A 24,709-nucleotide genomic window follows, 5' to 3' on the forward strand; every position below is an offset into this window, starting at 1 on the left:
CAAGGAATGCTGCATACCTGGGTGCTTTCTGGGTTAATTTTTTATTTCTTAATAAGCATGTACAAATTGGTAATGATGATGTTTAACCTGCAGTAGCATCCATGGGGGGATTCAATTGCAGGCATTGACGCAATGCGAGTTTCCGGAACGATATCATATTTGGCTGAAGAGCGCACAGTTGGGTGTCCTAGTGATGCCCAAAACCTATATAAAATGTGTTATGGTCTGTTCTGAAACAAACATGTGCAGCAGAAGGGCACCCCCTCTCCGCATCAGAAAAAAGGGACAGGCTATATACACCAGGTAAGTTACAGCAGTCAGGGCAGACCTGGTGCAAGGTGGGTGCAAAATTTATTAGTTTGTATAATAATAATAATAATAATGATGCGGAGACTGGACATGCGGACATAGATGCTCTCCAAACTGCAGAGAATGCATGGAATTAAGCCCTATACCACATTCTGTCTGAGGCAGGTGCCAACATGCTCCACCAGTATAGACTGGGAGATATTCACCAGTTTCTCTTGCTGGCAGCCAGTAGATGGTACCCACCCACAGGAGCTATTCAATTGTTGCTCCGTCCGGGCATGACTGCCTGCCAGCGACAGCCTTTCAGCTCACACTACCAAAGCCCCCCCCCCCCCGCCCTCTCCCCCCCCCCGTGTATGTGTTGGGGGGCTGAAATGAGCAAATAGTGACCCGTTTGAGCACTCCCAACAGGTCTGTTCGCAGATTGTCATTAGTTTTGTCGGGTCTAACAGATTTAAGCAACTAAACCCGACCTCTTGGGCGTGACAAGAGTTCTAAAAATAAACAATGTTGCCGATGGGAGAGCTAGATGCATGTTAGTTTCCACTGAATATATGCGGAAGGTTGATATTTATATCCCAAAAAGCACACTCTTTCTCGGACCTCACACTTACTGTGAATGGGCATGAGAGTCTGAAGCGGCAGTGGTGGCGGTGGTGGTGGTGGTGGAGGTGGCGGCGGCTTTGCAAATTTTGCCTTGTGTGTATTCATGCACGTTGTTGAGCAGTAAGGTTCCATATGTCCATTTGATCCAATGCACTGAGTCATGTCGAATATTCTGCATTGAGCTTTGCATCCGGTACAGCTGGTTAGTTTTCCGTGTTTCTAAACAAAAACAGACCAACGCGATTCATTTGCAAGGAGACTTCCCATTGAGAGGGCAGATCCAGCCAACCAATTAAATTGACTATTTTTCTCAAATATCTGCATAAATGTATGAGAGTATACCCTTTAAGTTTATTGAATGTCTTTACAATTCAGCAGTTACATTATCATCAAAACCATACCTTGCAAGGGGAGGCAGTCAATTTGCCAGTTGTTGGAATCCCGGCTGTCAGGAGATAGAAGCCAAAATCCCCACTTGGGTGGTGGTCTACGCCACCACTCGACGGGGAATAGTACCCTGTGGCGACCCAGTGAGCCCGCGAGGGGACACACTGCGCTTGCCGCCGGTATTCCAGCTGTAGGGATCCCGACTTCGGTCTCCTGACCGCCGGCATATCATAATGATCCCCTTACAAGGTATAGCAAATCTACAGCCTCTATTGTCAAGTATAAAACTACTGCATGTTTTGATGAAACATCCTCTTATGCTGTGTTTGGTTGTATCCCTTTGCAGTGATTTCCTGATGCAACAGTCTCTGCTGTGGAGATGTGCCCCTTACACATTTAGTTTACATACAGCTTTAGATGGATGTTGCCAAACATGCTTACTTTTACATGTAACTCTTATACTTACTATTTTGGAAAAACATTGGCGTGTTTAAGGATTTTGATAAGTAACACAGAAAAACAAATGCGGTTATACCTAAATAACCAATATTGATTGGTGTAATCATTTTTAAACGCTTTCCCACATAGCCTAAAAATCCTTATTCGTAAACTTTCCATGACTGTCTCTGCTTATGGCGAGGTGTAAGATGACCAGGACTTAAAACTCCACTTACAAGGTTTTACTCCTGTAACATGTAATGTTGTAATTTAATAATCTACTTTTGAGTTTCAAATCCTATGGTAGATTATGAAGCACTTGTGTGCAAGGCTACTTGTTGGTTATGTGGTGTGAGATGGTTCATTTGGGATTATTTTTTACTGCTACATACGTCTCCTCATACATCTAGCCTGAATAGGCCATGCAGCATGAGATGTCTGGTGTGAGTGAGCCGCCATATCCAACTCTTAACGTCGGGCATGTTCTTTTGCTGAAAATGCGTCTTAGGTGCAAAGCGTCTAAGACGCAAAAATAGACTGTGCTGATTAAATTTGATCTATGACACTTGTATATTGGGTGCGACTGAGTCTGTATGAGAACTTGTATTGGAAAAAAGCTTTAGCTGCTACATTGTAGCACTTTATATACAGACTCCGTTGCACATAGATATACAAGTGTCATATCAAAGTAATCAGTACAGTCTCCTCGTGCGTCCTAGTCACACTGTGTTTCGACTAAGTCTAGTTACACATTACTTCGAAACTGGCAAATTAGAAAAAAACAGGCATTGTGTGTGCCCAACTGGTACGCTCCCGAGGTTGTTAGTGACATCTTCTAATGCCCCGACTGCAGGGTCAACCGGAAGACATCGCTAATAATGCCAAGCTGCCAAACGTAGCATGGCTTCCTCTGCCGCTCTCCTCCATCGGTGTGTATGCATTTGCTGATGCAGAGTCCCATTGGCCACCATATCGGCTAGCTACACATTATTCTGATGTGTATACTGCCTAAAGGCCCACACACACTGGGCGATTTTGAGTTCAAAGTAGCTCACTTTTGTCGTTTTGAGCTACTTTGAGCTGAATCTAGACCAGTGTGTATTGCCGGGCGATGAGCACTGTCGCGTGCTCCCGCATCATCGCTGGTCGGCGCCGTCCGTCGGGCTGTTTTACCAGCCGAGTGAACCACTTTCCACAGTCTCCTACTGTGGAAAGTGGTTCAACCCCCGTAAACATCGCTGGGCACAGTGAAAATCACTCCGTGTGTATGCACTGAGCTATTTTCCTGCCAGTGATGTTCACAGTGTGCCCAGTGTGTATGGACCTTAAGAGGCATTTTCAGCAAAAAAATAAATAAATAAAAAAAGGCTACAAGATTCTCACGCGACCTGGTGGGCCCGGGCTGTTTGGCGCGACTACAGCAAAGATGTATGAGGACATACCTGTACTCTTGTTGAACATTTTACACACACTATAATATACACTTATTAGAGCAGATATAGGAAGACAGCTGATGCTCAGTGTGCGTAGGTCAGTGAAACACGCTGCAGACATGGCCAACATAATAACCCACCTAGCTCATCACCAGAAGTGAGCTTACCTGAGTCAGTTGCTTGAGTTCCAGAAAATGTTTACTATTATGAGATTTTACCAGCTGAATACATTAGGTAATTCTTAAACTGCAATATAAATTTATTGTAATATATATTTTTTTTTCTTCCTGAAAAGGGTGTTTTCATTAGGAATTTATTATGCAATTCCTTTTCTTTGACCAATTAAAAACATTTTCTAATTTTCCAATTTATTAGCCTATTATTGAAACAGGTGTCACTGCTGTACAGACCCAGTAGTAATACACATGCTGTACGGACCCATGAATGTGTCTGAAGGCAGGATTGTGTCTTTGTGTGCTTCTAGGGGACTTTCAGATGTGCCCCGACGTGGAATATCTCATTTTGTGGGCAGAACCAAAGATTTGTGTAAATGCTTATAATCCAATCACAGGTACAGTGACGTCACTGAGGTGCATCTTTATTTTGAATGGCCACATCAAATCCAGCCCTATAACTCAGTCCCCATAGGGCATTGTCTAGATGTGTGTGGGGAATGGAAATTGAAGTGGTATGCAGCATAACAGCCACTAGGGGTCATGATGTTACCAAGTACGAACCAAAATAAACTACTTCAAACACTTTTTAAAATATGCAAAGATTTTAATGAAATCGAACAAACATTAACAGTTACAGTGCTAGTTTTGCCTGCTAACAGCATAGATGTGTGTAGTATAAACGCATCCCTAATTACCAATCAAAACAAAATTGTTAAAATAAAGGATATGGTGGTCTAATACATTTAGTACAATTTAAAATCATTTACTGAAAATCCATTTCAAATAGCATTTATGGATAGTCAACAATGGGGTCGATTCAATTCGGCAACTTATGAATAGCGACGGGAATTAGCTCCCAACGCTATTCAATTCAGCTGCTAGTTACCCACAATTGTCGGGAATTCTTCTCTCATCCCCGGGAGGTGAGAGAAGAAAACCGACAAAAGTGCTGCCGCGCGGCCGGCGCGAGGCTGATTCTGTCGGGAATCAGCATCGCCGCGGGTAGTTAAGTCGGAGAATGCCCGTTCTCCCGACAAAACTACGAGAACGGGCTTTCGCCGACTTAACTTTAGCTGAATTGAATAGCATCGGGAGCTAATTCCCGGCGCTTTTCATAAATTGCCGAATTGAATCGACCCCAATATGGTGTCAGGACAGAACCGATGGTAGTGGGGGTGTAAAAAAAACCCTTCTCTACCAAGGTTATGCTAAGACCTACAGACTACCACACAGGTCCAGCAAGCTACAAAGGGTGCAGGGACAATAATCTAGATGAAATTGTAATGTACTTTGAAAACAGCACAAAGGGAGATTCCATAAAGCTATAGATTACCCTAACACCCTAAATATAGAGTAAGATTACAATGAGAAAGATTGGATGATAGTTATAAAACGGCAAGAGCAATAAATGCTAAACATGCCTGGTTTAGCATTTATTCCTACTGCCGTTTTAATACTGTGAAAGCACTCACAAGCCATGTCTTCGTAAATATACTTCCAAATTTATTGCCAAATCAATTTACATTAAACCATGGAGTCACAAGAAATATCCTTATGTGGCTTTACTGACTATTTTGTTCTATACAGTCTGTGGAATATACTTGTACATTGTTGCTGGATTAAGGTGCTTTTTAATGCAAGATCTCGCTCTTCAGAGGGAATTCAATTATACGCGATTTGCCATTCCGGTACAGAACATCACGCAGCCAGTGTCACAACAGTGTTGGGGTTAATCTAATTAAATACGAAGACAATGCGGGTGCAAGCAAGTGTGGCTGTATGCTACACCTATAGTACCACCAGCTCACGGCGAATCAGGTGCTAAAAGGGGCCATGAGGGGTGTGAGTTTGGATGCCGGTGTGTCAACGCTGCAGCAGCTTGCACCCGTTGCAGGTAATGGGGTATACTCAATAAGTGTCGGAAGCTGCCGTCTTGTCGGAAAGACGGCAGCTTCCGACAGATTTAGGTTGGAAGGGGCTGTGACCTATTCAATGCCGGGCCATTTTTTCCGACAAGTCGGGAATTCCAGACTTGTCGGAAACCACGTGGATTGCCGGATTAGCCACGGATTCACGTGTTCCGCGGCCAAATCTGACAGGTTTTGGTACCGGTTCCGACAAGATCAATCCGACTTTTTTCAAAGTCGGATTGACAATGTTGGAACCGGGGAGATGAGACAGAGGGGGAGAGAACAGGACAGCAGGGACTGAGCGACATGGGAGGCTGAGGAGTGGGGAGCGCCTGTGTGGACAGAGCGGCGTGGACAGGTGAGTAGCCGGGAGCGCCAAATCAGACAGTCGATTTGGCCAGGTCATTGAATAGTAATCAGTCAGTGAGGATCTGACAGGTATTGAATACAACCCAATGTGATTGACCCCTGGAGTGTGTGAAGGAAAACTTGCAATGTCAGAACTATGTGTGCAGCTGGGCATTAAAGTGAATCCCCCCTTAGAGCATGATCGCTTTACTATGTGGTGCGTGTGCTACCTTGCTTTGATACTAGATGCAGCAGTAACTGACAGTTCGTAAATAAAAAAAATTAAAAGCCCTGAGGTTATGTTTAAAATGAACACACTGACTCAGTATTTAAACATCTGCATTGCGCTTTAAAGGACACACGCATTAAGAGCTATAGTTTTCCCCCAGGATTTTTTTGGGGCAGGGCAGCGTTATCAACTGAATTTCTGCTCTATGCTGCAAATTAACCTATGAGACACATTAACGATCTACTCAAGTCCCAGGATTTGTCTACACCAGCGGTTCTCAAACTCCGTTCTGAGGACCCCACACAGGTCACATTTTCCAGGTCACCCAGCAGGAGCACAGGTGTATTCACCACTCACTGACACATTTTAAAAAACAACCGATTCTGTGTGGTGGTGACCTGGAAACCATGAACTATTTGTGCTCCTGAGGACAGAGTTTGAGAACCTATGGCATACCCTTTAAAACAGCATGTGTGACAACCCAAAGCATAATATCAAAACTTAATTTGGACACATGCACACTGTAGTCACCACTACGCTCTCAGGTCCCATGCACACTGTAGTCACCACTACGCTCTCAGGGCACATGCACACACACTGCAGTTCCCACTACGCACTCAGGACACATGCACACTGTAGTCACCACTACGCTCTCAGGGCACACACGCACACTGCAGTTCCCACTACGCTCTCAGGACACATGCACACTGTAGTCACCACCGCTCTCAGTACACATGCACACTGTAGTCACCACCGCTCTCAGGACACATGCACACTGTAGTCACCACTACGCTCTCAGGTCCCATGCACACTGTAGTCACCACCGCTCTCAGGACACATGCACACTGTAGTCACCACCGCTCTCAGGACACATGCACACTGTAGTCACCACTACGCTCTCAGGACACATGCACACTGTAGTCACCACTACGCTCTCAGGGCACATGCACACTGTAGTCACCACTACGCTCTCAGGGCACATGCACACTGTAGTCACCACTACGCTCTCAGGGCACACACACTGCAGTTCCCACTACGCTTTCAGGACACATGCACACTGTAGTCACCACCGCTCTCAGGACACACACACTGCAGTTCCCACTACGCTCAGGACACATGCACACTGTAGTCACCACCGCTCTCAGGACACACACACTGCAGTTCCCACTACACTCTCAGGACACATGCACACTGTAGTCACCAATACGCTCTCAGGACACATGCACACTGTAGTCACCACTACGCTCTCAGGACACATGCACACTGTAGTCACCACTACGCTCTCAGGACACACACTGCAGTCCCCACTACGCTCTCAGGACACATGCACACTGTAGTCACCACTACGCTCTCAGGACACATGCACACTGTAGTCACCACTACGCTCTCAGGGGAGACACACACACACTGCAGTCCCCACTACGCTCTCAGGACACATGCACACTGTAGTCCCCACTACGCTCTCAGGACGCATGCACACTGTAGTCACCACTACGCTCTCAGGACACATGCACACTGTAGTCACCACTACGCTCTCAGGTCCCATGCACACTGTAGTCACCACCGCTCTCAGGACACATGCACACTGTAGTCACCACTACGCTCTCAGGGCACATGCACACTGTAGTCACCACTACGCTCTCAGGACACATGCACACTGTAGTCACCACTATGCTCTCAGGACACATGCACACTGTAGTCACCACTATGCTCTCAGGTCCCATGCACACTGTAGTCCCCACTATGCTCTCAGGACACATGCACACTGTAGTCACCACTACGCTCTCAGGACACATGCACACTGTAGTCACCACTACACCACTACGCTCTCAGGACACATGCACACTGTAGTCACCACTACGCTCTCAGGACACATGCACACTGTAGTCACCACTACGCTCTCAGGACACATGCACACTGTAGTCACCACTATGCTCTCAGGTCCCATGCACACTGTAGTCATCACTACGCTCTCAGGGCACATGCACACTGTAGTCCCCACTATGCTCTCAGGACACATGCACACTGTAGTCACCACTACGCTATCAGGACACATGCACACTGTAGTCACCACTACGCTCTCAGGGCACATGCGCACATACACTGCAGTTCCCACTACGCTCTCAGGACACATGCACACTGTAGTCACCACTACGCTCTCAGGTCCCATGCACACTGTAGTCACCACTATGCTCTCAGGACACATGCACACTGTAGTCACCACTATGCTCTCAGGACACAGCTGGATACACAACACTCAGCTGATCAGTGGCGTTTAACCCGATCAGCCGTGGATCGAATAGCTGTGTACCCAGCTTTAGAAGAAAACTACTCCTTTGTGAAGGTTACTATTTAAAAGATGCATTCACAGTACTTGTTCTAATACCCTTAAAGGAACGGCTACACTGTGCTGATTAGCTGCTACTCAGAAGGCCATATACTGTACAAGAAATTTTTTATTTTTTTGTGTGAAGTTAGCGTCATGCTTGAATATACATTCTTACACAAATAACAATATAGAACTAAATAGTGTGGAATCAAACAAGTAATGATGAAAAAAGAAAAACAATGAACACTAAACTTAAACCTAACTTTTATGAACAATTTAAACATAAACGTAATAAAGTATTTGGTAATTCTAACTCACTGCCCAGAAAAAGTAAAATAAACTTAAAAACACAAATCACCACAATATATATTATCTATATTCACTGGCAAGGAGCTGGATACAACTAGTCTACAAGCCCTTAGCCCCGTCCATAAGTCACAAGAGATCACGGCTCTTACAGGACATAGTTATCCTCACAATCCGTACGTGTATGGAATGCATACATTATAAACTCTAGAATAGTACGTTATTATATTAAGGCAAACTGTTAAAAGTAAAATAAAATGTTAAATATAAACATAGGGCAATATTCAATGGTTTCTCTTGCCAGTAGATAGCACCTGAAAGAACAGCCAGTACATGTCACCGTCCAGGAGCCAGTAGATCGCACCGGAACGGCACTAACAGCTGCCAGCGTCTGCATTTCAGCTCGCACCCCTGGGGGTGGTGAGCTGCAATAGTGATGAGTTTCCCATGTGACCGCACAAACGGGACTTTTCACACTTTGCCCATTAGTAATGAAAAGAAACAATTGAATATCGCCCATTGAAAGCTGTAGGATTACACTGGGAAGGGGGATTCAAATGTTATCACCCCCCCCCGATCTCCCGTCTAAAGTGAAGGGAGATCAAGGGGCGACATTCAAATGACCCCGGGGGGACATTCAAATGACCCCAGGGGTAGCGAGCTGTAATGAACTTGCTGCGCTCGTCGGCAGCAACATTAAAATAGCAGCCGGCGGGCACGATCGTGGGAGGCAGAAACATTTCAATTCTGCCCTTAATGTTCCGTTTTAAACACACTTTCCCACCAACTCTGGGTTCTAAATGCTCAACATCCAAAATGATGCTTTGAAAATGGTGCCAGCATGGACACCTTTAAAACAACTCTATGCATCGACTACAAAGTAAACTACATATAAAATTATTATATTGCTACAGTAAAGAATATGTAAATACGTGTATGCATATGTATAAAACAAACTTGCCATCTAGGTTACAAATACAATGAGAGGTGTTTTGGCACAATTTACTCATACTGGTTTTCATATGGTATGAGCCTGGACCTTGGAAATGTAAAATTAGACAGGCGAGACTTTTAGATATGTAAATACCACCCGAGACTTGTTTACCAGGGTGCAAAAATGACAAATGTGTTTCTCAAGTGCCAAGCAGGCATATAAAACCAACTTGCTGTTGGGCTGGTTCAGGTTAGCATATTCCGAATTTAATTTAAGTATTCTTGGTTACCAGGCCTAACTGTAACATGCAACAAGGGGTAGCACTGCAAAAACCAAACTATAAAACTGTTTCATATAAGTGCTTGTATACACAGGTTTCATCTTCCATGTTCAGCACGTGTTCTTGCACTGGTAAATGCGCAAGGGTGCCCACAGAATGTAAGGCAATGGACCTTACTATAGTTCAATTGCAAAGTGGCCTGTGGTGTTCAAAAATGTTTTGCTTGATGTGGCAATTAAAATTTCTGGGTTCATAGTTCTCTAACTGCCCAGTACCTTCAGGACGTGCTTTTAACACTCCGTTAAAATAAAGGGGGAAAAAAGGTAGAAGGTTTTATGGTGTTTTTCTAGCAGTCTTCTTTAAACACCCATGTGTACAAGCCTTATAATAGCTACAAGTTTAAAATATATAAAACAAACAAAGTCTACAAATCGGTTTTTGGTCTTTGCTGGAAAACATTGGAATAGAAAAGGCACATGTGATAGATAGGTAAGCTTTGCCTGTATACTCCAGAATAAAGTCTACAAGCAGCGAGAACAAGGGAAGAGTAATAATCTTTCTATATAAAAATTAACTGTTTAAATAGTAACTCTTCTTGTCAACACCTGATATGTTTTAACAGACCTGAGAGTCAATATGTAATAGGGGCTGGTGAACAGACAATACCAACCATCCCTATTGTTTAGAAAAACAGTTTATGCAGGTTCCCACTCATTGTTTCACATGTTCAGTATCAAAGGCGCCTGGTACAATTGCATAGCACTGTGTGTAGACTATGACAATGCAGAACTTTCTTTCCTTCCTAGTAGAATATGTTGGGAACACTTGAAAAGTTTACCAGCTTAAATTCACTGAGGCAGGCTGGACTGCAGAACCTCTTCCACTGGCCATCAACCATGAGTATATTGTCTCCGGCGCCCTTGCTTGGCAGATATTCACCACAATGCTCGCAGCAATTCATGATCAAGCCGTTGGCCATCCTGTAGCGATTGAAGCAGTGATCGCTACACAGCTTGTGGGTCATGTTTTTGAAACTAACTTCATGACGAATCTGAGGAGAAAAATATAAAATTTCACAGATAAAGAGAGAGATCCACCCAGTCACAAAGCAGGCGCAAATGTATCATAAAAAATTAGAATTCCAACTCTGTTCTGGACATAAAACCTTTCTTCCCCAGAACAACTAGAACTCTAGTTCCCAAGACCCCACTATTACCAAAACAGGGCTTAATTCAACGCAAATTGAACAGCACTGGGAATTATATCCTGATGCTATTGAATTCAGCGTGATGTGAAGCCCAACGAGAGAATTTCTTCCCCGGAGGGTGCGAGCAGAAATCCGACATAAGTGCTGACACGATGCAGTTTTCTGCCCTTAGCACTGCGCTGGGCACTTTAGTCGGAGAATGACGGTTCTCGCGACAAAACACCCTGTTTAGTCCGCTAGAACTGGCTTTCTGCAACATAACAGCACGCTGAATTGAATAGCTCCAGAAGCTAATTCCCATCACAATTCAATGCTTTACCCTTTTATCCCTGGTCCATTCTTCTTTATTGATGTAATGTGTAATTCTGGAACAGCAAATCACACTCGCTGACATTTCAAGTTTCCCTTCACACCGCACAGAGGTGTGAAGGAAAACTATCAATATCTGCACTACCATAACTGCCCACAGCAGGTCCTGTGGTGATGCCCAGCAGCACACTGCACAGAACTGAATTACTGGGAGGGAAAATTTTCAATGTTGCGCACTACAGTAACTGGCACACGTGCTCAGCCGGGCATCATTGACACATCACACAAAACTGGATTCTCCCCAAGGTCGAAGTTCCCCTTTTCGCCTCAAAATATCATAAGCACACAGCACTGTAAAAAAATACATGGAGAAAACAACAAGGCTAGTCCGCTCCACATGTCAGGCCCGACCCCCTTCCAGCACAAGTACAAAAGCATTGCACAGCGGCGATGCTTTTGTACTTTAGGAGTAGCTCCCTGCCAGCACAGCTCCTGCGCGCTGGCAAGAGCTACACGTCGCTGTGAGAGTCGCAGCGGCTGCGTGCGACGTCACGCAGCCGCCGCGGCCCGGCCCCACCAACAGTCCCGGCACGCCTGCGTTGCTCAGACCGCGCTCCCTAAACTGTGCTCAAACGACGCCGGCCCGCCCCCTCCCGCCCAGCGACCGCCTCTGCCTGTCAATAGAGCAGAGGCAATCGCAGGGTTGAGGCAGGCGCCGGCGCATGCGCAGCTCAGACCTGATCAGGTCTGAATTAGGCCCAATGTGTCAGATGTATGCCAGTCTAACACTAACATTTCAACCATGTTGACATTATGGGGCAGATTCAATAGTTTTTTCACGGCCGCCACTAGATGGCGCCCGAAAGCAGCAACTCAATTGTCCTGCCGTTTGGGCGCCCATTAGCCGCTGAAGACTCCATTTTTTCTCGTAGCCTCCTGAGGTACGAGGAAAAAATAAGATTTTACTTACCGATAAATCTATTTCTCGTAGTCCGTAGTGGATGCTGGGGACTCCGTCAGGACCATGGGGATTAGCGGCTCCGCAGGAGACAGGGCACAAAAATAAAGCTTTAGGATCAGGTGGTGTGCACTGGCTCCTCCCCCTATGACCCTCCTCCAAGCCTCAGTTAGGATACTGTGCCCGGACGAGCGTACACAATAAGGAAGGATTTTGAATCCCGGGTAAGACTCATACCAGCCACACCAATCACACCGTACAACTTGTGATCTGAACCCAGTTAACAGTATGACAACGTAGGAGCCTCTGAACAGACGGCTCACAACAATAACAACCCGATTTCTTTGTAACAATAACTATGTACAAGCATTGCAGACAACCCGCACTTGGGATGGGCGCCCAGCATCCACTACGGACTACGAGAAATAGATTTATCGGTAAGTAAAATCTTATTTTCTCTAACGTCCTAGTGGATGCTGGGGACTCCGTCAGGACCATGGGGATTATACCAAAGCTCCCAAACGGGCGGGAGAGTGCGGATGACTCTGCAGCACCGAATGAGAGAACTCCAGGTCCTCTAGCCAGGGTATCAAATTTGTAGAATTTTACAAACGTGTTCTCCCCCGACCACGTAGCTGCTCGGCAGAGTTGTAATGCCGAGACCCCTCGGGCAGCCGCCCAGGATGAGCCCACCTTCCTTGTGGAATGGGCCTTGACAGATTTAGGCTGTGGCAGGCCTGCCACAGAATGTGCAAGTTGAATTGTGCTACAAATCCAACGAGCAATCGTCTGCTTAGAAGCAGGAGCACCCAGCTTGTTGGGTGCATATAGTATAAACAGCGAGTCAGATTTTCTGACTCCAGCCGTCCTTGAAATAAATATTTTCAATGCCCTGACAACGTCCAGCAACTTGGAATCCTCCAAATCGCTAGTAGCCGCAGGCACCACAATAGGCTGGTTCAGGTGAAACGCTGACACCACCTTAGGCAGAAAATGAGGACGCGTCCGCAGTTCTGCCCTGTCCGAATGGAAAATCAGATATGGGCTTTTATACGATAAAGCCGCCAATTCTGACACTCTCCTGGCTGAAGCCAGGGCCAGTAGCATGGTTACTTTCCATGTAAGATATTTCAAATCCGCCGATTTGAGTGGCTCAAACCAATGGGATTTGAGAAAATCCAAAACTACATTAAGGTCCCACGGAGCCACTGGGGGCACAACCGGGGGCTGTATATGTAGTACTCCTTTTACAAAAGTCTGGACTTCAGGAACTGAAGCCAATTCTTTCTGGAAGAAAATCGACAGGGCCGAAATTTGAACCTTAATGGACCCCAACTTGAGGCCCATAGACAATCCTGTTTGCAGGAAATGTAGGAATCGACCCAATTGAAATTCCTACGTGGGGGCCTTCCTGGCCTCACACCACGCAACATATTTTCTCCATATGCGGTGATAATGTTGTGCAGTCACCTCCTTCCTGGCTTTTACCAGTGTAGTAATGACCTCTTCCGGAATGCCTTTTTCCCTTAGAATTCGGCGTTCAACCGCCATGCCGTCAAACGCAGCCGCGGTAAGTCTTGGAATAGACACGGTCCCTGCTGAAGCAGGTCCCGTCTTAGAGGTAGAGGCCACGGATCTTCCGTGAGCATCTCCTGAAGTTCCGGGTACCAAGTTCTTCTTGGCCAATCCGGGGCCACTAGTATCGTTCTTACTCCCCTTTGCCGTATAATTCTCAGTACTTTTGGTATGAGAGGCAGAGGAGGAAACACATACACTGACTGGAACACCCACGGCGTTACCAGAGCGTCCACAGCTATTGCCTGAGGGTCTCTTGACCTGGCGCAATACCTGTCCAGTTTTTTGTTGAGGCGAGACGCCATCATGTCCACCTTTGGTTTTTCCCAACGGTTCACAATCATGTGGAAGACTTCTGGATGAAGTCCCCACTCTCCCGGGTGTAGATCGTGTCTGCTGAGGAAGTCTGCTTCCCAGTTGTCCACTCCCGGAATGAACACTGCTGACAGTGCTATCACATGATCTTCCGCCCAGCGAAGAATCCTTGCAGCTTCTGCCATTGCTCTCCTGCTTCTTGTGCCGCCCTGTCTGTTTACGTGGGCGACTGCCGTGATGTTGTCCGACTGGATCAACACCGGCTGACCCTGAAGCAGGGGTTTTGCCAGGCTTAGAGCATTGTAAATCGCTCTTAGCCCCAGTATATTTATGTGAAGAGACATCTCCAGGTTTGACCATACTCCCTGGAAGTTTCTTCCCTGTGTGACCGCTCCCCAGCCTCTCAGACTGGCATCCGTGGTCACCAGGACCCAGTCCTGTATGCCGAATCTGCGGCCCTCTAACAGATGAGCACTCTGCAACCACCACAGAAGAGACACCCTTGTCCGTGGCGACAAGGTTTTCCGCTGATGCATCTGCAGATGCGATCCGGACCATTTGTCCAGCAGATCCCACTGAAAAGTTCGTGCGTGGAATCTGCCGAATGGAATCGCTTCGTACGAAGCCACCATCTTTCCCAGGACTCTTGTGCATTGATGCACAGACACTTTCCCTGGTTTTAGGAGGTTCCTGACAAGTTCGGATAACTCCTTGGCTTTCTCCTCCGGAAGAAACACCTTTTTCTGAACCGTGTCCAGAATCATTCCCAGGAACAGCAGACGTGTCGTCGGGGTCAATTGAGATTTTGGAAAATTCAGAATCCACCCGTGCTGTTGCAGCACTATTTGGGTTAGTGCTACTACGTCCCCCAGCTGTTCCCTGGACCTTGCCCTTATCAGGAGATCGTCCAAGTAAGGGATAATTAATACGCCTTTTCTTCGTAGAAGAAACATCATTTCGGCCATTACCTTGGTAAAGACCCGAGGTGCCGTGGACAATCCAAACGGCAGCGTCTGAAACTGATAATGACAGTTTTGCACCACGAACCTGAGGTACCCTTGATGTGAAGGGCAAATTGGGACATGCAGGTAAGCATCCTTGATGTCCAGGGACACCATAAAGTCCCCTTCTTCCAGATTCGCTATCACTGCTCTGAGTGACTCCATCTTGAACTTGAATTTTTGTATGTACAGGTTCAAAGATTTCAGATTTAGAATAGGTCTTACCGAGCCGTCCGGCTTCGGTACCACAAATAGTGTGGAATAATACCCCTTTCCCTGTTGTAGGAGGGGTACCTTGACTATCACCTGCTGAGAATACAGCTTGTGAATGGCTTCCAATACCGTCGCCCTGTCTGAGGGAGACGTTGGCAGAGCAGACTTTAGGAACCGGCGAGGGGGAGACTTCTCGAATTCCAACCTGTAACCCTGAGATATTATCTGCAGGATCCAGGGGTCCACCTGTGAGTGAGCCCACTGTGCGCTGAAATTCTTGAGTCGACCCCCCACCGCCCCTGAGTCCGCTTGTAAAGCCCCAACGTCATGCTGAGGGCTTTGCAGAAGCCGGTGGGGGCTTCTGCTCCTGGGAAGAAGCTGCTTGGTGCACTCTCTTACCCTTTCCTTTGCCTCGGGGCAAATATGACTGTCCTTTTGCCCGCTTGTTCCTATAGGAACGAAAGGACTGCGGCTGAAAAGACGGTGTCTTTTTCTGTTGGGAGGGGACCTGAGGTAAAAAGGTGGATTTCCCGGCTGTTGCCGTGGCCACCAAATCCGATAGACCGACCCCAAATAATTCCTCCCCCTTATACGGCAATACTTCCATATGCCGTTTGGAATCCGCATCACCTGACCATTGTCGCGTCCATAAACTTCTTCTGGCAGATATGAACATCGCACTTACTCTCGATGCCAGAGTGCAAATATCCCTCTGTGCATCTCGCATATATAGAAATGCATCCTTTAAATGCTCTATAGTCAGTAAAATACTGTCCCTATCCAGGGTATCAATATTTTCAGTCAGGGAATCCGACCAAACCACCCCAGCACTGCACATCCATGCAGAGGCGATGGCTGGTCGCAGTATAACACCAGTATGAGTGTATATACTTTTCAGGGTAGTTTCCAGCCTCCTATCTGCTGGATCCTTGAGGGCGGCCGTTTCAGGAGACGGTAACGCCACTTGTTTTGATAAGCGTGTGAGCGCCTTATCCACCCTAGGGGGTGTTTCCCAGCGCGCCCTAACCTCTGGCGGGAAAGGATATAATGCCAATAACTTCTTTGAAATTAGCAGTTTTCTATCGGGGTTAACCCACGCTTCATCACACACTTCATTCAATTCGTCTGATTCAGGAAAAACTACAGGTAGTTTTTTCAGACCCCACATAATACCCCTTTTTGTGGTACATGCAGTATCAGAGATATGTAAAGCCTCCTTCATTGCCGTGATCATATAACGTGTGGCCCTACTGGAAAATACGTTTGTTTCTTCACCGTCGACACTAGATTCGGTGTCCGTGTCTGGGTCTGTGTCGACCGACTGAGGTAAAGGGCGTTTTACAGCCCCTGACGGTGTCTGAGACGCCTGTACAGGTACTAACTGGTTTGCCGGCCGTCTCATGTCGTCAACTGATTTTTGTAATGTGCTGACATTATCACGTAATTCCATAAATAAAGCCATCCATTCCGGTGTCGACTCCCTAGGGGGTGACATCACCATTACCGGCAATAGCTCCGCCTCCACACCAACATCGTCCTCATACATGTCGACACACACGTACCGACACAGCAGACACACAGGGAATGCTCTTATCGAAGACAGGACCCCACTAGCCCTTTGGGGAGACAGAGGGAGAGTTTGCCAGCACACACCCAAGCGCTATAAATATATAGGAACAACCCTATAGAAGTGTTGTCTCCCTTATAGCAGCTTAATATATATCAAAAACGCCCCAAAAAAGTGCCCCCCCTCTCTTTTTTACCCTGTTTCTGTAGTGCAGTGCAGGGGAGAGTCCTGGGAGCCTTCCTCGCAGCGGAGCTGAGCAGGAAAATGGCGCTGTGTGCTGAGGAGATAGGCCCCGCCCCCTATTTCGGCGGGCTCTTCTCCGGAGTTTGTGAGACCTGGCAGGGGTTAAATACATCCATATAGCCCCAAGGGCTATATGCGATGTATTTTTTAGCCAGAACAAGGTATTCTCATTGCTGCCCAGGGCGCCCCCTGCAGCGCCCTGCACCCTCCGTGACCGCTGGTGTGAAGTGTGTGACAACAATGGCGCACAGCTGCAGTGCTGTGCGCTACCTCATGAAGACTGAAAAGTCTTCTGCCGCCGGTTTCTGGACCTCTTCGCTTTTCGGCATCTGTAAGGGGGTCGGCGGCGCGGCTCCGGGACCGGACTCCATGGCTGGGCCTGTGTTCGATCCCTCTGGAGCTAATGGTGTCCAGTAGCCTAAGAAGCCAATCCATCCTGCACGCAGGTGAGTTCACTTCTTCTCCCCTAAGTCCCTCGTTGCAGTGAGCCTGTTGCCAGCAGGACTCACTGAAAATAAAAAACCTAAAAACTTTTTCTAAGCAGCTCTTTAGGAGAGCCACCTAGATTGCACCCTGCTCGGACGGGCACAAAAACCTAACTGAGGCTTGGAGGAGGGTCATAGGGGGAGGAGCCAGTGCACACCACCTGATCCTAAAGCTTTATTTTTGTGCCCTGTCTCCTGCGGAGCCGCTAATCCCCATGGTCCTGACGGAGTCCCCAGCATCCACTAGGACGTTAGAGAAAAAGTGTGTGTTAAGTCGGCACTTTGAGCATCCAAACTCCATATCAGGACTTTAAACGTCTTTTGAGAGCGACATGTGCGATATGCATGGGTGCCCAAACTCAATTGACTAGTGACAATCATGACAGTCCCGTTTAGACGGGAAAAATAGACACCCTAAACAACTGAATTGGCCCCTATATGAATATCGACATTGTCAAGGTCAAGATAATGACAGCACCTCAATAATCTTTCATTTAGCATTTCAAGACTTTCTAATTTCAATGGCATCATTACATAATCTGTAGGCACACAATTAGTCTGTTCATGAAAGTGAAATATACCTCTGTTAATTTGCCGCAAATAGTGCATCTTGATTTGCTTTGATTTTTGGCAGAATTCTGCTTGTCCTCATACAGTGATAAACAGTAAGTACTGCAGAACTCCTGGAAGGACTCACTTGAATCAACTTGAGCAACAATTGTACCTTTCATTGTTGTGATATCTCTGGAAAATAAAGTGGAAGTCACCTCAGCAAACACATTACTAAACAGCATATACACACTGATAAGATCAACAGGTCCATTTTCCACTGTGGAAACCTTTTCTTATAGAATACTAATAAAGGCACGCAGATTCTAAAAACCCCCACCACAGGTCAGCTCACATCAGGAAACCACCATAACATAAACCTGGCTGCCACCACCTTCTGGTGCGGTTGCGGATATCACAATTTAATTGTTTTGTGGGCGCCCAAACGTAAAGGGCACCAATCAGAGGAACTCACTTCTACTTCCCCATGTGTGCCAGTGCCGTATGTGCGTGCCAGGTTTATCGGTGAAAAGCATTTAATTGCTCTGTTCGGCGCCATCTTGTGGCAACCGCGGGGTGGAGCAACGGATTCACCCCTAATAAGACAGAACGGACAAAAGCACTCAAGGGGGGAATTCAATTATTTAATTGTGCCCAGTCTCCAGTCTAAAGTGACGGGAGATTGCGGGGGGATATATATTCGTGCTAATCGTGTCCATATCGGACAGGTTTAGCCACGTAAATTGGCAAAACCCGACTACACAAATGGGTGCGATGCAAAAAGTCCAGTTTGGGCGCCCAAACGGGTCACTTTTCGCGCATTTCAGCTCGCACCCAAAGATGAAATTAAGGTCCCTCACCGCCCGGCAGAAACATTTGGATAGCTGCTAGTGGGCGCGTACGGAGACCCGCAAAAACATTTGAATTCCCCCCACGGATTAAGCGCACTTAAACAGTTCAGGGCAGTTGGAGAGGTTTCACAAACAATGGTCCAGGTTTTAACCTTTAGACACAAGTTGGGAACGGCTATTATTAGACACCAGAAATTTAAAAAAAAAAATATTTTAAAGATTTTTTTGGGGGACCATTTATAAATGGCTAAATGCCAGGACAAGCAGAAGTGCAAAGGTACCAATATCCAATATATGGTGTTCTTGTCTAGGAGTAAAACAGATCACAAAGAAGTGGTCCACGACTACACTGCCAGCTATAGAAACATTACACTACTTCTTAGACACCTATAAACTATCTAGCAGTTTCAAGTTGCTGTTGGAATAAGACCATAGTGAATATGAACATCACAGGATTTTGATTTAACTTATTTAACTCCTAATAGTTGAACAAAACAGTCTCAATGGGGGGGGAATTCAAATGTTTGAAAAGTCAGTTGGGGGTGTTTTTTCCTATTTAAATAGACTGTTTTTTCCTGTCTATTAGATAGGAAAAAACACCCCAACTGACTTTTCAAACATTTGAATTCCCCCCAAAGAGCTAATTGGTAAAACCATCATCAATATGTACGCAAGTCTACTGAACAGTAGTATTGGCAAGCAGAGCACCAGCTACTCGATAGGCTTACTTTTTACACATAGTGCAGAGCTTCTTTGGGGCTGGTTTCTGTGAGAAGGATGACAAGCAAGAAGTGGAACAAAACAGATGAGTGGACCCTTTGCGCTGATAGGCGGTCTGCCCCTTCTGAAGCGGCTTCTTGCAGTTTGCACAAGTCACTTTAACAGCTTTTGAAGGCTGCTGCGGTGGAGGAGGCTGCAAAACTTGTTTTGGAAGAGAGGCCACTGGTGACACCGTGTCCACACCTGGCTGCTGATTCCGTGGAAATGATGCAGACTGAGAAATCCAGGCATCTGAAAGAGGAAAGGCTTGACATTAAACAAAAGGAGTTCAGAAGGCATCTCTTCAATGCTAGCTCCACTACTCCAGTAGCTCACATTATAGTTGTCACAATGAGATCGGTATGTGATCCCGCCGCACGGGATGCAGATTGTCAATATACAGACATCGGCATCCCGGATGCTAGAATGCTGGATGGAGTGTGAGCACAACAAAGCCCATTGCGGGCTCGGTGGCGAGCTTCGCTAGCCACAGGTTCTTTTCTCCCTCTATGGGTGTCATGGACACCCACAGAGGGGAAATCACCTACCTCGCCAGGATTCCGGCGGCGGTATAGTACCCCTGTAGGGACCCCGGTGTCGGTATTGAGACAGCCGGGATCCCGACGGGCGGTATGTTAACCGCATACTGTCACAATTATATAGCTCTTGCAATGTCATCCCCCCCCATCTCCAACCAACATACCACCACTCCTGCAACCTTTACCTCTTCCTTGAATTTTCCAGGAAATTTTTATTTTTTTATTTTTACACAGGACTAAAACCCTGGAAGCTAGGTAACCAAAGTACATCAAAACGGCTGGTGATATTTAACTTTTTGTAGTAATTTCTATTGAGGTCAGTTGATGGGGGGGCTGGGGGGAGTCAATTGTTTTTTTGGCAGCCCAAAGTAATGGGCACCCGTCAGAGCAATTCAATTGTTGCTATGATCTAGCTCTCATTACTGTTGTCGCTCCCACAAGCAACGGGTTTAGCCAAAAAAAGCAGCTGACCCAGACTAAAGACCTGCCCCCGAATAGAGCAGTTAGTAATGGGCGCACAAACAACTGAACCTTCCCCAAGGGGAATTCAATTGCTTTTACCCACGGCTGCCAATAGATGGCGCCCGATGGAGCAACAGTTCCTTCATTTGGTCATGTAGTGTTGCAGAGGGACACATTTCAGCTCGCAGCCTCCTGAGGTGTCTAGCTGAAAAGTGCTAAAAGTTGGATGTTTGGGCACCCAAACAGCACTTTTCGCCTTTTAGTTTTGTTGTGTAAAAAAACAAACAAACAAAAACAGCCACATTTGAATATCACCCTGCAATCACCCGTAATTTTACGGAAGATCTGGTGTGAAAACACAATTGAATCGCGCCCACACCCCAAAAATGTAAAAACACTTGGTAATAAGGGAAACACCCCTAAAAAGACCAGTCCTAAAAGAACGCGAGTTTGGACGCCCAAAGCAGGGCTATAGACTGTTTTAGCAGTATGGGTGGGATATGCATGTGTGCCCAACAACTAAATTGTGAAAATTGTTTGGGCATCTGAACAGACCCATTTAGACGTGAAAGTTAGATACTCAAAATTGAAATCAGCCCCAATGTATTTGAAATACAGCAAATAAATTTCTGTAGTATTTAACTAACATGTACAAACTCAACCAAACTTGCTTGTTGCATACTAATTATCAGTTGAGTCTCTAGCATGGTCCCATTCCAAATCATTATCTTAAGCAATTTAATATCTGCTATAGTAAAACCAGAAAATGTTTTGACAAGAAAAAAAAAAAAAAAAAAAACACCCCCAAACAAATACACTTTTGGGCCAATAAACACTTGATAAAAATAAGATTTTACTTACCGGTAAATCTATTTCTCGTAGTCCGTAGTGGATGCTGGGGACTCCGTAAGGACCATGGGGAATAGACGGGCTCCGCAGGAGACTGGGCACTCTAAGAAAGATTTAGTACTACTGGTGTGCACTGGCTACTCCCTCTATGCCCCTCCTCCAGACCTCAGTTAAGGAAACTGTGCCCGGAAGAGCTGACATTACAAGGAAAGGATTTTGGAATCCAGGGTAAAACTCATACCAGCCACACCAATCACATCGTATAACTCGTGATAAACTTACCCAGTTAACAGTATGAACAACAACAGAGCATCAGACCAACCTGATGCAACCATAACATAACCCTTATGTAAGCATTAACTATATACAAGCATTGCAGAAGAAGTCCGCACTTGGGACGGGCGCCCAGCATCCACTACGGACTACGAGAAATAGATTTACCGGTGAGTAAATTCTTATTTTCTCTGACGTCCTAGTGGATGCTGGGGACTCCGTAAGGACCATGGGGATTATACCAAAGCTCCCAAACGGGCGGGAGAGTGCGGATGACTCTGCAGCACCGAATGAGCAAACACAAGGTCCTCCTCAGCCAGGGTATCAAACTTGTAGAATTTTGCAAAAGTGTTTGAACCCGACCAAGTAGCTGCTCGGCAAAGCTGTAATGCCGAGACCCCTCGGGCAGCCGCCCAAGAAGAGCCCACCTTCCTTGTGGAATGGGCTTTTACTGATTTTGGAGGCGGCAATCCAGCCGCAAAATGAGCCTGCTGAATCGTGTTACAGATCCAGCATGCAATAGTATGCATTGAAGCAGGAGCACCCAGCTTGTTGGATGCATACAGGATAAACAACGACTCAGTTTTCCTGACTCCAGCCGTTCTGGCTACATAAACCTTCAAAGCCCTGACTACCTCTAGTAACTTGGCATCCTCCAAGTCACGAGTAGCCGCAGGCACCACAATAGGCCGGTTCAAATGAAAAGATGACACCACCTTTGGCAGAAAGTGCGGACGAGTCCGTAATCCTGCCCTGTCCATATGGAAAACCAGATAGGGGCTTTTATGTAACAAAGCCGCCAATTCTGACCCACGCCTAGCCGAAGCTAAGGCCAATAACATGACCACTTTCCACGTGAGATATTTTAACTCCACGGTCTTAAGTGGCGAAAACCAGTGAGATTTCAGGAAACTCAACACCACGTTAAGATCCCAAGGTGCCACTGGTGGCACAAAAGGGGGCTGAATATGCAGCACTCCCTTTACAAACGTCTGAACTTCAGGCAGAGAAGCTAGTTTTTTATGAAAGAAAATGGATAGGGCCGAAATCTGGACCTTAATGGACCCCAATTTTAGGCCCAAAGTCACTCCCGACTGTAGGAAGTGAAGGAAACGGCCCAGCTGGAATTCCTCTGTAGAGGCATTCCTGGCCTCACACCAAGCAACATATTTTCGCCGTATACAGTGATAATGTTTAGCCGTCACGTCCTTCCTAGCCTCTATCAGCGTAGGAATAACCTCATCCGGAATCCCTTTGTTCTACTAGGATCCGGCGTTCAACCGCCATGCCGTCAAACGCAGCTGCGGTAAGTCTTGGAACAGACAAGGTCCCTGCTGCAACAGATCCTGCCCTAGAGGCAGAGGCCATGGGTCCTCTGTGAGCATTTCTTGCAGCTCTGGATACCAAGTTCTTCTTGGCCAATCCGGAAAAATGAGTATTGTTCTCACTCCTCTTTTCCTTATGATTCTCAGCACCTTGGGTAAGAGAGGAAGAGGAGGAAACACATAAACCGACTGGAACATCCACGGTGTCACCAGTGCGTCTACAGCTATCGCCTGAGTCTCTCTAGACCTGGCGCAATACCTCTGTAGCTTTTTGTTGAGGCGGGTTGCCATCATGACCACCTGTGGCAGTTCCCACCGACCTACAATCTGCGCGAAGACTTCTTGATGAAGTCCCCCCTCTCCCGGGTGGAGGTCGTGCCTGCTGAGGAAGTCTGCTTCCCAGTTGTCCACTCCCGGAATGAACACTGCTGACAGTACTCGTACGTGATTCTCCGCCCATCGAAGAATTAAGGTGGCTTCCGCCATCGCCACCCTGCTCCTTGTGCCGCCTTGGCGGTTTACATGAGCCACTGCGGTGATGTTGTCTGATTGAATCAGCACCGATTGGTTGCGAAGCAGGGACTCCGCTTGACTTAGGGCGTTGTATATGGCCCTTAGTTCCAGGATATTGATGTGAAGGCAAGTATCCTGACTTGACCACAGCCCTTGGAAATTTCTTCCCTGAGTGACTGCCCCCCACCCTCGGAGGCTTGCATCCGTGGTCACCAGGACCCAGTCCTGAATGCCGAACCTGCGGCCCTCGAGAAGGTGAGTACTCTGCAGCCACCACAGGAGAGACACCCTGGCCCCGGGGGATAGGGTGATTAACCGATGCATCTAAAGATGTGATCCGGACCACTTTGTCCAGTAAGTCCCATTAGAAGGTCCTCTCATGGAACCTGCCGAAAGGAATGGCCTCGTATGATGCCACCATCCTTCCCCGGACTCGAGTGCAGTGATGCACTGACACCTGTCTTGGTTTTAATAGATTCCTGACCAGTGTCACGAGCTCCTGAGCTCTCTCTATCGGGAGATAAATCCTTTTCTGGTCTGTGTCTAGGATCATGCCTAGGAGAGGCAGATGAGCTGTAGGAACCAACTGCGACTTTGGAATATATAGAATCCAGCCGTGTTGCCGTTACACTTCCAGAGAAAGTGATACGCTGTTCAGCCACTGCTCTCTCGATCTCGCTTTTATGAGGAGATCGTCCAAGTACGTGATAATAGTGACACCTTGCTTCCGCAGGAGCACCAACATTTCCGCCATTACCTTGGTGAATATTCTCGGGGCCGTGGAGAGACCAAACGGCAACGTCTGAAATTGGTAATGACAATCCCGTACCGCAATTCCGAGGTACGCCTGATGAGGTGGATAAATGGGGACATGAAGGTATGCCTCCTTTATGTCCCGAGTCACAATAAAATCTCCCCCTTTCAGGCTTGTAACGACCGCTCTTAGCGATTCCATCTTGAACTTGAACCTTTTCAGGTATATGTTCAGGGATTTTAAATTTAATATGGGTCTGACCGAACCGTCTGGTTTC

The 24,709-nt window shown here is 46.7% G+C and overlaps 1 protein-coding gene across 5 annotated transcripts in view; it reads right to left on the reverse strand.

Moving 5' to 3' along the window:
* The window catches only part of ZMYM2 (zinc finger MYM-type containing 2), a 234,337-nt gene that overhangs the window by 142,055 nt on the left and 67,573 nt on the right, over window positions 1-24,709 (reverse strand). For all 5 annotated transcript variants that reach the window (XM_063951650.1, XM_063951649.1, XM_063951651.1 and 2 more), the window contains exons 3-6: window positions 19,687-19,969; window positions 18,140-18,302; window positions 10,524-10,736; window positions 924-1,134 (exon numbers count right to left, since the gene is read on the reverse strand). In XM_063951650.1, the coding sequence (XP_063807720.1) occupies window positions 924-1,134; window positions 10,524-10,736; window positions 18,140-18,302; window positions 19,687-19,969 (870 nt within the window). The remainder of the gene's footprint in view (window positions 1-923; window positions 1,135-10,523; window positions 10,737-18,139; window positions 18,303-19,686; window positions 19,970-24,709) is intronic.

Source organism: Pseudophryne corroboree, chromosome 2 (genome assembly GCF_028390025.1).
Source record: "Pseudophryne corroboree isolate aPseCor3 chromosome 2, aPseCor3.hap2, whole genome shotgun sequence".
Taxonomy (NCBI): domain Eukaryota; kingdom Metazoa; phylum Chordata; class Amphibia; order Anura; family Myobatrachidae; genus Pseudophryne; species Pseudophryne corroboree.